Raw genomic sequence first — 15,845 nt, 5'->3', positions numbered from 1 at the left:
TAAAATAAAAATAAAATAAGGGCGCCTGGGTGACTTGGTTGGTTAAGTGACTGCCTTCGGCTCAGGTCATGATCTCTGGGTCCTGAGACGGAGACCTACATCAGGCTCCCTGCTCAGTGGGGAGTCTGCTTCTCCCTCTCTCAAATAAAATCTTAAAAAAAAAAAAAATGAACAAGGAACATAAATGTGTTCATAGATCATCGATATTAACTTCAAACTATCGTAGGCACCGAGATGATTCCGAAGTGAGCCCACCCACTTCCCCAGGTCTCTAGAGTTCTCCAAGTGCGGCCCTTGGAGCATCAGCAGTTCTTGGGGACTTGTTAGAAACGCAAATCCTAGGACGCTTGGGTGGCTCAGTTGGTTAAGCTGCTGCCTTCAGCTCAGGCCATGATCCCAGGGTCCTGGGATCGAGTCCCCCATTGGGCTCCTTGCTCCGCAGGGAGCCTGCTTCCCTCTTGGCCTCTGCCTGCTTGTGTGTGCTCATGCATGCGTGCTCTCTCTCTGACAAATAAATAAATAAAATCTTCTAAGAAAGAAAAGAAAAAGAAATGCAAATCCTCAGCCAGCCCAGCTCTGCAGAATTTTGAAACTCCACGGGTGGGATCTGGGCACCCCCAATGCACCACACTCTGTGTGCTAGCGCACTGCTTCTCAAAATTAAGGTACAGATATCCCCCGGGGAACTTGCTAAGACACAGACTCGCAGTGGCAGACTGAGGGTCTGCGTGCTGACCAACCCCCAGGAGACCCCACTGCTGCGCACCGCAGACCGCACTTTGAGCAACGATATAAAGCCACTGTCAGCCACCTCTCTGCCTACTCCCTCTGCGTGCTTCCTAGGCACACAGCTGTACCCCATCCTTGACCTACTGCTGTCTACACCACAGGGTAGCTGGACAGAGAGTAGCAGCGTTCTCCCATCTCCAGTCACGGGGGAACTCCTGCAGACTCACGTCTACGCTAACCCCGGGCCTCCCCCAGGCCCGGCTGGGTGGGACCTGGCCCACCTCCACCCCTCCACTGTACCATAAATGTGCAGGTCTTGGCCTCCCTCCCCAGCCCGAGGCAGGCACCGGTGTCAAGGTGTCGGGTGGACGTGTGAGGCCCCCACACAAGACACAAGACACGTTTAGGAAGGAGGCTCTGCATTCTTTATCTCCCGTGGGGTCAGCGGCCCTCCAGGGCCCGGTCTCGGGCTATGACCGCCTCCTCAAACTTGATCATGAGCGTGGTGCCCTTGTGCCAGTGTGCCGTGACCTTGGCGGGAAAGCCACTGTGCGTGAGCACCGCCTCCACGATGCCCGCCGTGAAGCTGGCACAGTTGAGCGTGCTGTTCTCCTTGGGCACTGAGATGTAGGTGTTGACGAGCGGCTCCCGCTCGATGATGTAGAAGGTGCGGGCGTCGTCATTGGCCTGCTCCAGCTTGTCGGCCTCCTTGCCGAACAGCGCCTTCCACACCGCACCCTTGACGAACAGCAGAGCGCCCAGCACCTTGGTCTCGCGCCGGGCACCCTTCTCGCGAGCCACAAGCGCATCCAGAACGCGGGCGCCCACCTGGCGGCCCAGGGCAGCCAGGCGCGCCTGCAGCTCGGCCACGGAGAAGACCCGGCTCTGGCAGTGCTGCACCAGCTCAGAGAAGAGCAGCGCGAAGGCGCTCAGGCTCACCTCGGTGCGGGGCCGCACCAGGGCGCGCTCTAGCAGCGCCGACTTCCCGCGCGTGAAGCGTGCCTCCATGCTGCCGCCGCCGCCCTGCTGGGACACAAGGAAACACGGGTCGGGGGAGGGAGGGAGCACCCTTTTTGTGTGCTCCAGTGCCGACGTCCCGTGTAGGAAAAGAGAGGAAGGAAAGGGGGCACCCACCTGCACATAAAGCACGCCTCCCCCAGTGACGGAAAATGGGGAAAGTAGCAGGTTTACACCTTTGGCAAAGAAAGGGTTTGGTGGTGGGAGGACACAAGTGGGAGACCACAGGGGTGACCGGAAACCATCCCCACCTTCGAGTTCCAGGTGATTGCTCCTACATGAAAAGCACCTTCCTGTCCCCCTCTGCCACCTGTGGGAGCAGCTAGAGACCTAGTGCATGGGGGAGGGGGCGTCAGACCTAGGGCAAGGAGAGGACAAGGATGGGGGAGCCGTCAGAAGTCTTGGGCACTGTCCCCCACAAGCCTCCAGCAGCCACAGGGCTAACTTCCTGCAGATGAAGAGAACTTGCCCGCCTCTCCCCTGCGGAAGGCCAAAGAAACCAGAGAGGGGGTAGGGTGTGTCAAGACCAACAGCCAAGAGGGTTTGGGGTTTCAGGGACTGACAGAGGAGTACACGGGACAAGCCAGGAGGAAAGGGCTCTGACAGCGGTCGTCTGGCATGCACGAAGCACGCCTCCTTGAAGATGCGGGTGGGCCTTCGTTTGTAAGGAAGACTGGAGGCGGCCGCAGAGAAGGCGTTGGGAACCCCTCCACCTCCGTGCCCTCCAGATCGGCAGCCGGACAGTGGGAGACAAGGTGGAGGGAGACCCGGGCTCCGGGGGAGCCAGGAGGGGGCGCAGTGGTCCTCCCATCCTAGTGCACCAAGCCAGGGGTCCGCGGAGGAGACCCGGAAGGGGCTACTGGAGAAAACCCGGAGGGGGCACCGAGACTTCCACGACGCTGACCTGCGGTGAGGGTGTAGGAGTAGGAGCGGATGGGAGGATTCCAAGGGCGCTGAGACACCCTCTCCCGCCCCCCGACCCTCGCCCACTCTTGCGTTAAAGCCGCTGCCCAGGGTGGGGTCGGGAGGAGCTGAGAACCCGGTTCCCACTGCGCAGGAGGGGGCCGGAGGCCGGAGGGGTCTGGGGATGCTGGGATTGTCCTCAACGAGGTCCGCGCGGGGAATGGGAAGACAAGAGCGGGGGGGGACTCCAGGGCTCCAAGACGTCCCCAGGTGCGCATCCCTCTACACCGGGAGGGCCCAGCGCGCGAGATGGGAGGGGAGTGTTGGCACCCGCCCCCCTCACCAGGCCACGATGGGAGCCGGTAAGCTAAACCGCGGAAAGGTCGGAGCCCCGAGACCCCCGCGCCAACGTGGACCCGGCAGAGGGGCCGGGGAGGGACCCACAGGGACCCACCCTCCTCACGGACCCTTTGCGTGGGCCGAAGCGGACGGACCGGGGATCGCGGACGCCGGGAACGTCGCCCAGGATCCCCAGGCGCGCGTGAGGCTGGGGGTCCCGGAGCCGGCGAGGCCCAGCGCAGGTAGGGGTCGCGGGCGGGGGTCTCACCAGCGAACTGCGGCCGTCGGTTTGGCCGAGTTGCTTTACGGCGCCGTAAAAGGCCTTGAGTGCGCAGGCGCTGCGACCGGGACGGGCTCGTGGGCGGGGCGCGCGCGCTGGCGGAGATTCCAGAGAGCGGCCGCCAGGGGGCGCGCGTGTCCGGGGCGTCCGCCTGGGACTCCTGGGCGTCCGCCGAGAGGTGTTGGCCCGGAGGTCAGGGGCGGGGCTGGCTTGGGTTGGCCAACTCTTAGACAAACAGGAGCGGGGATGTCTGTCTCAGGGCACATATGTCTGTCTCAGGGCACATATGTCTATTTGTCCTAGAGGCTCCACTACGCCTTGGACACGCAATCCGTGCATTTACTCGGGTACATGTTCTCTTAAGGGACATACATCCAGGAGCCGGGGGCATTGTGCACTTAGGGACGTCTGCACTCAGGGCTGCACGCTCGGTGGAAACGTAGTTCCACCCGAGGATACCTGCTTAAGGGCTCGGATATACCTGTGGGCCCACCTACACTTAGGGAGACACTGTCTATCTCAGACACACAGCCTCCCGGAGGGAGACTAGGTTACCCCCTGGGTACATGTTCATGGACACAGACAGATGCACTCAGGGCATTCATTGCCGCACAATCTCGTGCCCCAGGGCTCCTGGGATCACGTCCGCATGCTCACTGTGTGCCTTTCACCACCCCCCAACATTTGCCAGACCCTCCCCCACCAGGCCCCCAAAGCCCCAGATGCTCGGAATATGAGATCCGAAAGCCACATTCTTTTGCATCGGCCTTTATCCTCACAAATCACAAACCGTGAGCGCAGAAACAAAGGGGCATACATGTGTACAGGCTCTGAACACCCTCGATGACATGATCAGTCACACATATTGGCACACGCCTATTCACACCAACACAAGCAATGACGGCACACGCAGTGACACCACAATTATAGTGGTACAAAGGGTGCCCCCCACACAGCTCCACCAGGACACATTTATGCAACATACCACAGGACACTCACACGTGGTCACCGTGCTCCCCATGTTGCCAACACCCGCATTCACAGTGACACACTTTTGGGGGTCCTTGCTGACACAGCCACCCACTGTGTCATGCATTATGCTCACAACACACCATGATACACACACGTGGCCGGCTTCACTGGGAGGTGCAGCCAGGTCTTCGAGGTCTCCCCATCTGTTGAGGTCTCTGTGTGGGATGGAGACCCAAGGTCAGGCAGATCACTCCCCTAGGAGGGAAACTGGGACCAAGTCCGTGGCTCCCTCCTCACCCACCTCCCCAGCCCCAACTTACATGAGCTTGGGCTCTTCTTCAGTGCATTGGAGATTTCCTGTAACTTATGCTTGATTTGGTTTATGTCTGGGGGCAAGAGGACAGGAGAAAGCTGGTGTGGGGTCCCCCACAAGGCCCCCACCTTTATTGGAAGTCTCCTCCCTGCCCGACCCCCAGTCTGGGGTGCCGCGGGGCCTGTGTACTTGGTGTTCCCAGCAGCATTTAAATATCTGCTGAGTGACTCAGGGGGTGACATCCATCGTGCCTTTAAAACCCTGTGCCCTGGGAGGGTGGGACCCCTGCTGCCCCCGCCCCCAGTTCCCCAGCACCCAGCATGAGACAAATTCCGCCCAGTGAAGGTCTGCCAGGACACCTGCTGATAGCGTCTTCACTTTATCACTCTCGGCCTGGACATCTCTCTTGACCACATTAACGTCCTGCTTGGCCTCCATGACGAGCTGCTGGACCGAGCTCCAGCCCTGATTCTGCTCCTCTTGACACTCGCGCACCAAGGTGGAGACTGAGGACCAAAGTGGGCGTGTCCTTATCACCGCTGCTCCCCCCACCCCCACCCGGACCCCTGGGGCCTCCCCGCTGGGTGCCACCCTCACCATTCCAGAGCTCCCTCTTCAAGACCAGCAACTCCTGGGACATCTCAGAATCTGTTCAGGGGGAGGGGCGGGGGAGGCAGGAGAAGCCTTGAGGCGCCCCCAGTCCTGCAGTCCTGGGAACAAGGGTGGGGGAAGGCAGAGGAACGAGGGAGAAGGCAGATAGGGTGGAAACACTGGGCCTCCCCACTTCCTGAGGACTGGGCCCCCTCCACACTGCTGCAGCCCCCCACCAAAACAAAACAAAAACAAAATCACAAAAACAACAACAAACACCCTGAAACCAAAAACCCTACTCACTCTTTGCCAGGACTACTGCCAAGAGAATGACACAGGACAGGATGAGAATGGTGTGCAGGCTCATAAGGGCTCTGCGCAGACAATGAGGGACTTGGGCGGAGTCTGAGGGCTGCCTAGACAGGGTGGGGACTGGAGTAGAGGCAGGACAGGTGACCTCCAGGGCCCAACACCACCACCCAGCCCGTCAGCACTGACTCTAACACCACCTGCACCTGCTCTTCCCAATACCTTAGCCACCGTGACCACCAACATGCATACTGACCAGAGCCCCAGCGGTCCTAATGCTGCCATCATCATGGCCCCCTTACCGTCCCCTTTACCAGCACTCATGATGTCAGCAGTAGCTGTCAACCACACCCGTCAACATCAGTGCCTATACCGTTGTCAGCACTGTCCCCAGCACCGGGTCTCATCAGCAAGGTCATAGGCTCTGTCCAGGCCCACCCCTCTGCCATCACCAAATCCAAATCCATCACCATCATCCAAACCTTCACCAACACTCCCACCAACACCAACACCACCAACATCATCGTCCCCACCTGGGAAGCTAAGCCGCCGCCCCCGACCTTTAACACACAAACCTTGATGTCACCACGCCCCCCACGTCTGACCCCGACCTCCACCTGGTGCTCTTGTTCCCGTGATGCCCTACCATGGGCCCCTCCCAAGGCTGCGCCATGTGTGTTGGCAGGTGGTTGCTTGTGCTGATCCTTGGATGGTGAATGCCTGCCCTTCAGCTGGTCCTGGTTTCTGAAGGTCAAGGTGATATTCTCATAGTCAGGGTTATCTGCACCTGTGGGTGGGTCAATGAGAGGGGAAACCTGCCGGGACCTCTGGGGCAGGGGTGGGGGTGGGAAGGGGACTCAGAGTTCTTGGCTCACCAGACCCCTGCACACGACAAATTTCCGAGGATAAAAGATAAGGAATGGGGAAAACATGATCTGTTTCTTGGTTAGGTGGAGAGGGCGTGCATGAGCGTTTGGGGGATACACATGCACACATACATTTTGGGGTGGGGAAGGAGCGCTGTGACCCCACTTCTAGCCCCTTGTCTCTCCCATCCCCATCTCTCCCACCTGACCTCTCCCCTCCCCACCCCGAGGTGCCTAACCTTCCTTATTGGCTGGAGCCCTCTGTTTCTTGTCTTTGAAGGCTGCCGCCTGCATCTTGACCTTCTTCTTCGTGTAGATTTCCTCAGACTCCATGGTTCCCAGTCTGCCAGTTTGCCCACACACATCCCCACCCACCGGAAGGTGTCATGGCAGATGAGGAAATCTGTGGGTTGGGGGTAGGGGGAGGAGAGGTCAGCCTCCTCTTTTCAGTGATCCAGGACCCTCCAGCCCTGGGACATCCTCACTGCCCCTTACCCCAGATCAAGAGGGTCTTAGGAGACCAGAGGTCCCCGGGAGTGCCAAGCAGGAGAAGCCCATAGATCCAGAGACAGGAACCACCACAATCAGGAACCAGCAACAGAAATGTTAGTCAATGCTACACGGTCATCATGTTGTAATAAACAAATATATCAAGTCCTCACCTGTATACCTCAATCGCACACATCATTATACACCAATTAGACTCAATATATATAAATTTCAAAAATTTTAAGGGATGGTCACAAACTTTACAGGAAACTATGTATTTGTCTACCCATATGACCTTCATCCCCTGTCCCTCTCAAGAGAGAATCTGGCCCCCCTGGGAGTCCCGCCTTTTAGGTTTGGGGTATCTGGACTTGGAGGCAGGATTCCTAGGTTTCCCACATCTTCCTGCCCCCTGCCCCAGTCCCACCCCTCAGCTCCACCCCAAGAAGTTCTACTTCTTCAAGGCCCTGTGGAGGAAAGGAACGGATGTGAGGCAAGGGGACCAGCCACTGGAGCTCCACCCATGTCTGGGACAGAGGCCAGACGCACCCCTTGACCTAACCCTGGACATGGTGTCCCCTCTCCCGGGGCCCCCAGACAGAGGAACACTTGGAAACATTCACTCTCATCCACACATCTGCTCACTTCCCCACACTCATACACACTCCCAGAAACCATCATATGTCTGCTCACGTATTCACATGGCTCGCCCATTGGTAGGCTTCTACACCGGTTTACCCCCAGAGAAACGCCCATATTCATGCCTTCACGTGTCTGCTCTCTCTAGAGGTCTTAAAGCTCTCTTTGTGTCTGTGACCTTGAAAACTGGAGATAAAAGTGAGACCAAGTTTGCAGGGAATTTCTCTAAGTTTAGAACGGTGCCTTCTGGTGGAAAGGTAATGTAAACCACATCTTTAATTTAAATTTTTCTGGCAGCCACGTTAAGAAGACAAAAAGAGACAGGCTAAATTAATTTTAATAATGTATCTTGTTTAACATAATATACCCCACAAGTGATCACTTCAGCATGTAGGCGATACTAAAAAATTATTGAGCTATATTATTTTTTGTGGGTACTAAATCTTCAAAAATCAAACGTGATTTAAACTCACAGGACAGTTCAAGCATTTGATGGATGCGATATTGGAGAGCACTGGCCTAGACTATCATGGTTCTCTCCCTCTGGAAAAAATAAAAGACCGTTTAAACTTTAAAAAAAGATTCATTTATTTGACAGAGAAATAGAGCACAAGCGAGAGGGGATGGGGAGAAATGGCAGAGGAAGAAGGAGAAGCAAGCTCCCTGCTCAGTGGGGAGCCACTGCCGGGATCACGACCTGAACGGAGGGCCGACACCTAACTGACCGAGCCACCCAGGTCCCCCTTAAAAGGACTGTCCATGTGGGAGAAGTAGGTATGTTTTAGCTTTTAAATATGTGATTAAATTTGAGATAACTTTGGAATGGTCCCCCAGGGTTTGATGAGGATAATGCTCTGTTTTCTAAACTATTGCCAACTTTGCCGGCTCAAGGAGAACCACTTTGACAGTCTCTCTCTCTGCCCTCTCCTCCCTCTGATTATTTAGAAAGTCAGGATTGAGAGATAAGACCCTCTTCTGACGTAACAGTCACAGAGGAGACGGACCAATGGGCAGCCGGCTCTGCTGTGATGGACAGGCGCAGGGGGTGGGGCCGCAGCCTTGCCCATTTCTGTAGGTGCTTGAAGCTAAGAACAGGCTCCATCAGCCCTTTGGATAAAATAGCAGTTGTGCACCTGGAGGCCCACGAGCAATCACAGTGGCCCGAGAGGGCTCTGTGAGGTTTCTTGACCAGTCCTGTCATAGGGTCACAGTCTCAATTTTCTTTTAAGAAAAGAATATGCGTCTCCAGCCCAGCTAACAATAAACCTGTGATTGGTTTAGAGTGGGCACATGATCCAGGCCCAGCCAATCAGAGTCAAAGATTTGGCACAGGGGTGGGCACAGGAACCATATTCAGCCAATGAAACTCAGGCCTGCGAATTCTGCGGCATTAACCAGGGAAAAGGCCATTCCCCCCCCCTCCCCCCGCAGGGGGCTCTCAGCCTGGGAAAATGTAAGCCTGGAGCTGTGTTGGGGGAGACCCCGCTTGGGAGAGAAGACATTGAGGAAAGCAGAGCTGAGAGGCAGTCAGATCCTGGAGATATCATTTGAGGGTTCTATCCACCCATACCTGAATCTGTCGTTTCTAACCCTGGGTCTCTGGGCTTGCCTGGGACCACCAGCATCAGACTCTTCGTTTTGGCTCAGAAAGGTCCGTGATATCAGGGTTGTGAGATCGACCCCTGTGCTTCAGGCTCTGCACTGAGAGTAGACGCTCTCTTCCTCTCCCTCTGCTCCCCTCTGCCCCTTTCCCCAGCGCACTCTCGCTCTAAAATAAATAAATAAACCTTTAACCCTGGGCCTCTCAGTTACATATCCATAAACTTCCTCTTTTTTTCTTTCTTTTTTAAAGATTTTATTTTTAAGTAATCTCTACAGCCAACATGGGTGTCAAACTCACAACCCCGAGATCAAGAGTTGCATGCTCCACCGACTGAGCCAGCCAGGCGCCCCCAGGAACTTCCTTTTACTTTTGCTCAAGCTGTCTTTACGTGAGGTTTGAGGCACTTGCGACTAGAAGAATCTTGGCTACCTCAGGGGGTGCTGGGCGGTTGGCAAGTGAGAAAATGGAGGCTTGAGAAGGGGGCTTGCCTATCCAGGTCTGCACCCTGGGGCAGGAGAATGACTACGCTGGAAATGAGCGCTCTGAAGAGGACCTCCTTGGGGCCAGACACAGGGGGACAATTGAGTGGAGCTTGGAGATAAAGAGGCATTCCAATCAGTCTGGGGACAAAGGAGGGCACCCCCCTCCACATCAGTGAGGGGGTGGGACAGGCGAGGTTATAGACCCTTTCTGGTACTCAACACACTTCTGACTCAGTTGTCCCACCTCAACCCCATGGCCACTGTGGGGTCAGGGGGGTGGATACAGGAGGGGAATCTCTGGATTGGGGTATAGGTGGGCTCCAGGGACAAGAGGAGAGTTTGTGACCTCAGCTCATGGCTACCTGAATCAGACAGGGGGCTATGCCATCACAGGGGGTGGGTGGCAGAGGTTGGGGCATAACATAGGGAGAGAGGGGGTGGTCAGAAGAAAGTCACGGGCGCCCTACGCCACTGCCTCCCTCCAGGAGCGTCTAAAACATCTTGAAAACCAGGATCCCACCCCATCACCCATGCTCCAGTCCCTGGAGTGTGCTGCTGGGGGCTGGGGCAGTTGAGTCTGGGGTCCCTTTCAAGACTGCACACTGAGTGCTCTGAGGTCTGTCTGCATCTCTCAGGGACTGGATTTTAAGACCCTTGGATTAGGGTTCCCAGGGATCTGTGCCACCCAGGAAGCTGTGTAAGGGTTGCAGGTGACTTGCCTTCCAGGTCAGAATTCAGACTGGGACCAAAGCCACCCAGGTGGGGGTGGGAACTTGATGTAAGAGGCAAAAGACTCTGTCCAGGGTTTACATGTTTGTGGTCTATGTTTCTTCTTCTATAGCCATACTTATGTGGTTCAGGGGCATTGTCTGCGGGCATGTTGTGTCCCTGTGTGACCATAATGACTGGGTTGTGTACTGTGTGTGTATATGTAGTGTGTGCAGGTCTCTCCACGAGGTTGGGGAATGAGGGATCGTGGCTCAGGGCTCTGGGCTGAGAGGTGACTCAGGGGTCCACCATGACCCTGGGGCTACTGGGGGCTTTGGCCCTGAAGTATGCAGGGGGTTGGGGGGAGGTCAGGGGTCGCTGTCTCATACAGACCCAGACCCCGAATGAAGCCTCATTGTGGAGGCTGGGACAGACTGACCCAATGACTTCCTGGAAGACCAGAGACCCGAGGGATCGTCGCGGCCTCAGAGGTAACGCTCACTTCCCCTCCTGAAGGAGTCCATGATCCTTGGGTGTGAGTGTCCTTAGAGGAAGGAGAGTCCTTGTTCTCGGAGACGCGGTAGGGGGAGGCACAACGTGGGAGGAGATAAATGGGCAGAAGAAAGTCACGGACGCCCACAGCCACCACCTTCCTCCAGCGTCTCCGTGCCCGGCTCATTTCAGAGACACCAGCTCAGTCCCCCCCCCTCCAACAAACGACAGCAGGGCGCGCAGACCCTCACCATCATCCTCTCAGGGTTTATTTCCACCCCGCCCCTCCGAGGCCTGACTCCGCCCCTCCGAGGCCTGGCCACGCCCCCAGCCCCGCCCGCTCTCCCCGGGGACCTCAGGCGGCGGTCTGCAAGCGACAGCAGCGAGCTCCGGTCCAGTCCATGCCCGCGCACTGGCAGTGGCACGTGGTTTCGGCGCGCACGTCCCACGAGCCGCAGGCGGAGCCGCAAGTGCAGGCGGTGACGGCGAAGCCTGCGGGCGGGAGCGGAGGGAGTGTGGACCCGAGCGGGAGGCTGCGGGCCTGGGGGTCGGGGGGAAGCGGAGGCGGGAGGGTCTCCAACACCAGAGCGTGGGAGCCGGGTTGTGTGGAGCGCAGGGAGGCTGGGGCCCTGGACGCCAGTGTCCTGAGGAAATGCAGTCTCGGTGCTGGGGCGGGGAGGCTAGCGTGGCAGACCAGGACTCTGGGGAAGTTGACTCGAAACAGAGCCTGGGACGCCTGGGTGGCTCAGTCGGTTAAGTGGCTGCCTTCGGCTCAGGTCCTGATCCCGGGCTCCTGGAATCGAGTCCCATATGGGGCTCCTTGCTCAGCGGGGAGCCTGCTTCTCCCTCTCCCCCTCCCCCTGCTTGTGCGCTCGCGCTCTCTCTCTTTCTCTCTCAAATAAAATCTTAAAAAAAGAAAAAGAACTAGAGGCTGGACTTAGGGGGAAGGGTTCCTGCGTGCGGGGAACAGAAGTGAGAGCTGGGAAAAGGACTCGAAACTCACCTGCGGGACAGGTGGCGAGGTCCCCCCTGGAGGTGACACTCCGGCAGGTCAGGCCAAAGTTCCTCATTGTCTCAAGAACTGCGGGAGGGAGGGAGGAGGGAAGGCGGCTGTGAGACCAGGCTGCCCCTCCCCCATCCTCCTGAGGCCCTGGCCCTGGTGGTTTGGAGATAGGCAGGGGTCAAGAAAACTGTTCTGAGGAAGGCCTAGGTGGGCCAGGCCCTGTAGAGAGCCATGAAGTGGGGAGCCCACCACCTCCCAGGTTCTGTCTTGAAATGGGTGATTAGAGGAAGGAGGATATTCCCAGCTTCTGCGGTAGGTGCCGCTAGATGGGGGCTGGGGCTGGGCTGGGCTGGGTTGGGTTCCGGGTGGAGGTTTGGTTCTGGTTGGGGCTGGCTCGATGGCTGCTCCGTGTCCGGAATTAGAGGGGCCCCTGCTGAGGTTGAGTGAGGGTCCTCACTTAAGGATGGGGCGTCATCCTGGATCTTCTCATTGATGGCTTTGTCCACGGGACACAGAGAATTGCCACACACCAGCAGCCCCAGGACAGGGAGCAGGAGGAGGGGAAGAGCCTTCATCCTGCAGCTGCTGAAAGAGGGAACCCACAGCTGGGTCAGTTCCTTCTCATCTGGGGAGGGTCAAGCGTCCAGAGCGGGTGGGATATGGAATCCTGGGTCCCTGTGGGGGACGAGACTGGAGTCCCAGCTTTGTCCTGGCCCCCTCGGGATGGACTTCTGGGCTGAGCCGGAGCAGGGTTCACTTACCCTCGGGATGGACTCAGCAGGTCGAATCTCAGGCACTGATTTCATGCCTCTGCCGCATCTCCCTCTTTAAGGCTTCTGGACGTGGAGCTTCCTGTCTTGGCTGGGTGTTTTGGCCCCCCGCCCCCCCCCCCCCCCCCCCCGGCCCCCTGCCCTCCCATCCCACATCCGGGGCCAAGAGGAAGCCCCCAGGGCAGACTCTAGGGGCCCAGGGGTAGGAAGCTCTGCTCCCCCCTTCCCTGCCACAGTTTCCCCATTCAAGAGCCCACCCTTCTCACATCCGGGCTGGGAATGGTCCAGGAGGTAGTGCCTGGGGGATGACTCCAGAAGCCTTGTCCCAGGGACGGGCAAAGAAACAGGAGTTTGCACAGAAGCATAACCAAAACAACCCCGTGTGAGAACTGCATACCGTGTTCACACCCAAATGCCCATCAACAATAGACTGGATAAAATCATGTTTCTTTTCCCTTCAATGCAACAGTCTGCAACAGACCCACTGTCTATTTCTGCGCAACCCGCGAGCTAAGAATGGTTTTTACATTTTTATTTTGGGGGGTTTTGTTTTTAGTACGAATGGATTTTTTAAAATTGTGGCAAAATACTTTTCGCAATAAAATTTTTTAAGGATTTTATTTATTTATTTGACAGACAGAGATCACAAGTAGGCAGAGAGGCAGGCAGAGAGAGAGAGGAAGGGAAGCAGGTTCCCCGCTGAGCAGAGAGCCCAATGCGGGGCTCGATCCTAGGACACTGAGATCATGACGTGAGCCGAAGGCAGAGGCTTTAACCCACTGAGCCACCCAGGTGCCCCTCACATTAAATTTTTAAAAAGATTTTATTTATTTGTCAGAGACAGAGCGAGAGCGCGCAAGCACTAGCAGGGGAGCGGCAGGCAGAGGGAGAGGAAGAAGCAGACTTTCTGCTGAGCAAGGAGCCCTATGTGGGACTCTATCCTAGGACCCTGGGACCATGACCTGAGCCGAAGGCAGACGCTTAACCGACTGAGCCAGCCAGGTGTCTCTTTCACATTAAATTTGTCATTTTAATCATTTCTTAAGAGTTTATTTATTTATTTGGGACAGACAGATTGCAAGGAGTGAGGAGGGGCAGAGGGAGAAGCTGACTCCGCACTGAGAGCAGAGCTTGATAGGGGGCTTGATTCCAAGATCCCAAGATCATGACCTGAGCGGAAGGCAGATGCTTAACTGACTAAGCCACCCAGATGCCCCATTTTAACCATTTTTTAAATGTACAGACCACTGACATTAAGTACCCTCGCACTGTTGTGCAACCAACCCCATCATCCGTCTCCAGAACTTTCTCATCTTCCCAAACTGAAACTCTTTTGCCCCGAAACACTAACTCACTATCCGCCCTTGCTCCTGGCTTCTACCATCTACTTTCTGTCTCTATGACTTTGTCTGTTCACACCTCAAGTAGGCGGAATCACACAATACTTATGCTTTGATGTCTGTCTTCTTTCACTTAGCATAAATGTTTTCAAGATTCATCCAGGTTGTGGCAGGGGTCAGAACTTCATTCTTTTCCATGGCTAATATTCCATCGTAGGGACACACCACATTTTGTTTATCCATTCATCTGTTACTTACAACTTGCTCTGTTGTTTCCACCTCTTGTCAATGACATCCCTGTAAACCTCGGAATGTAATGAGCATCTCTGAGCCCCTGCTTTAAGTCCCCTTGGGTACACATCCAGAAGTGGGCTTGCTGGATCATATGGCCATTCTGTGCTTAACTTTTCAAGGAGCTGCCAAAAATTCATACATTTTTGAATCATTGGGAACAAAAAATTTAACAGTGACATATGAAAAGGACATGAAATTGAAATCCCAGTGCCCACAAATAAACTGTTCTTGGATTATGGCCATGCCTACTTTTTTATAGGCTGCTTTCCTAAGTCAGTGACAGAGACGATGCCCTGCAGAGGTGACCCCAGCTACCATCTGACCCTTTACAGAAAAAAAAAAAGAAATTGACCATCCCTGGTCAGTAGCACAGAGTGTGAATGAGAGATCATAAGTGGCAGCTGCGTGTAACAATCTGAATGATTCTCTCCAACATAATTGTGAACAAAAGAATCCAGAGGCAGAAAAGAACATTAACTGCACAAATTCATTTATTAAAAAAGACCAGGACAGGGCACCTGGGTGCCTCGGTGGAGTGAGTGTCCGGCTCTTGATTTTTGCTCAGGTCATGATCTCAGGGTTCTGAGATCAAGTCCTGTGTCCAGCTCTGTGCTGGTGTGGAGCCTGCTTGGGATTCTCTCTCTCCCTCTCCCTCTGCACCACCCCTCTCACCACTTCCCACACACACTTGCTCACTCTCAAAAAAAAAAAAAAAAGAAAGAAAAGAAAGGAAGGAAGGATGGAAGAGAGAGAGAGAAAGAAAGGAAAGAAGGAAGACCGATTAATTTATGTTGTTGGAGATGATGCTGGAAGTTCCCTGGGGAGTGAGGGAAAATGGGAAGCTAGTGAAAATTCGAGCGCACACTTACATCTGCACACTTTATGCCTGCTGTATTTCGGTAAAAGTGATGTGTGTGTCAAATCCCTGTGTAAGCACAACCGTGTACACAGGGCCAAAGTGTAGACAATACTTATTGAGCAGTTACTATGTGCCAGATGTGATGCTATGCATTGTGCCTGCCGTGGGGAGCAAGGGGACCCCCACCACCAGCCCTCACGCACTTTGCCCTGTCTGTTGGAGGAAGACAGACACCGAGAGAGAGCTCAATTAACCTCACCCTCCATCAGTCATCTCTGCCATGGAGGAGAGGAATCGAGTTCTGGGAGAACGTCTGGCAGAAGAATGTGGCCCCCACTGGGAGAATCCAAGGAGGTTTTATGGAGGAAGAGATAGCTGAGCGGAGGGTAAGCAAGAGTTAAGCAGGAGAACCAGTCAGGAGGGCATTGTGGGTGGAAGAACAGCATGTCCCAAGTCCCTGGGGAAGGACAGTGTGCACCAGCTTTGAGGAACTGAAAGAAAACCAGTGGGCAGAAAGGCAAAGAGCCTGGTTGGCATAAACAAATTTCACAGGCTCCCTTCCTTGAAGACCCCGAGACACAGCTTGGATACAAGGTAGCTTGGGACACAACAAGAGTCATTTGGTTGCGAGCTCTGATCCTTCAAATCTTTCAGTCTCAGAATTTTTCAGATAAAAACTTTTGAGAGGCACAGAAGTGGGTATCTCTGTCTATAGGTCAGGGGAAAAGCAGGGGGTGTGTGGAACCCCTAGGGTTCCCTGGGGACTTAGCTTGAAAATCCTTGGTTTTCAAGTAGCAGGAAAGGGCCACATGCCTTTTCATTCTCTTTGAAGAAAGGAAAATATTTT

At 55.3% G+C, this 15,845-nt stretch overlaps 3 protein-coding genes across 12 annotated transcripts; all 3 read right to left on the bottom strand.

The window, feature by feature from the left end:
* Positions 1–1,135: 1,135 nt before the first annotated feature.
* On the bottom strand, positions 1,136–4,486 carry LOC111161866 (trafficking protein particle complex 5). 9 transcript variants are annotated; one of them, XM_022525897.1, is made up of 3 exons: positions 3,265–4,486; positions 2,378–2,382; positions 1,136–1,755 (listed from the first exon to the last, which is right to left on the bottom strand). In XM_022525897.1, the coding sequence occupies exon 3, from the start codon at positions 1,735–1,737 to the stop codon at positions 1,171–1,173; it is 567 nt and encodes a 188-aa protein (XP_022381605.1). In that variant the 5' UTR covers positions 1,738–1,755; positions 2,378–2,382; positions 3,265–4,486; the 3' UTR covers positions 1,136–1,170. The 9 variants fall into 9 exon arrangements, with proteins under 9 accessions (XP_022381605.1, XP_022381607.1, XP_022381603.1 ...); XM_022525899.1 differs by lacking the exon at positions 2,378–2,382 and adding an exon at positions 1,998–2,104 and having other exon boundaries at positions 1,136–1,752; positions 3,257–3,445; XM_022525895.1 differs by lacking the exon at positions 2,378–2,382 and having other exon boundaries at positions 1,136–1,752; positions 3,104–4,486.
* A 77-nt stretch (positions 4,487–4,563) lies between these two features.
* On the bottom strand, positions 4,564–8,035 carry LOC111161864 (mast cell expressed membrane protein 1). Its single transcript, XM_022525888.1, has 6 exons — positions 6,815–8,035; positions 6,559–6,722; positions 6,100–6,240; positions 5,448–5,576; positions 5,151–5,201; positions 4,564–5,059 (listed from the first exon to the last, which is right to left on the bottom strand). Exons 2-6 carry the CDS (start codon positions 6,650–6,652, stop codon positions 4,782–4,784), a joined length of 693 nt encoding a protein of 230 aa, XP_022381596.1. The 5' UTR covers positions 6,653–6,722; positions 6,815–8,035; the 3' UTR covers positions 4,564–4,781.
* A 2,939-nt stretch (positions 8,036–10,974) lies between these two features.
* LOC111161868 (resistin) lies at positions 10,975–12,602 on the bottom strand. Of its 2 annotated transcripts, none has more exons than XM_022525901.1 (4): positions 12,497–12,602; positions 12,193–12,320; positions 11,736–11,813; positions 10,975–11,224 (listed from the first exon to the last, which is right to left on the bottom strand). In XM_022525901.1, exons 2-4 carry the CDS (start codon positions 12,308–12,310, stop codon positions 11,088–11,090), a joined length of 333 nt encoding a protein of 110 aa, XP_022381609.1. In that variant the 5' UTR covers positions 12,311–12,320; positions 12,497–12,602; the 3' UTR covers positions 10,975–11,087. The 2 variants fall into 2 exon arrangements, with proteins under 2 accessions (XP_022381609.1, XP_022381610.1); XM_022525902.1 differs by having other exon boundaries at positions 12,193–12,317.
* Positions 12,603–15,845: the final 3,243 nt, after the last annotated feature.

Source organism: Enhydra lutris, unplaced genomic scaffold (assembly GCF_002288905.1).
Source record: "Enhydra lutris kenyoni isolate GAN:26980312 unplaced genomic scaffold, ASM228890v2 scaffoldscaffold86, whole genome shotgun sequence".
Classification (NCBI taxonomy): domain Eukaryota; kingdom Metazoa; phylum Chordata; class Mammalia; order Carnivora; family Mustelidae; genus Enhydra; species Enhydra lutris.
The sequence above is the reverse complement of the archived record's forward strand: the minus strand, read 5'-3'. Positions and strand labels throughout refer to the sequence as shown.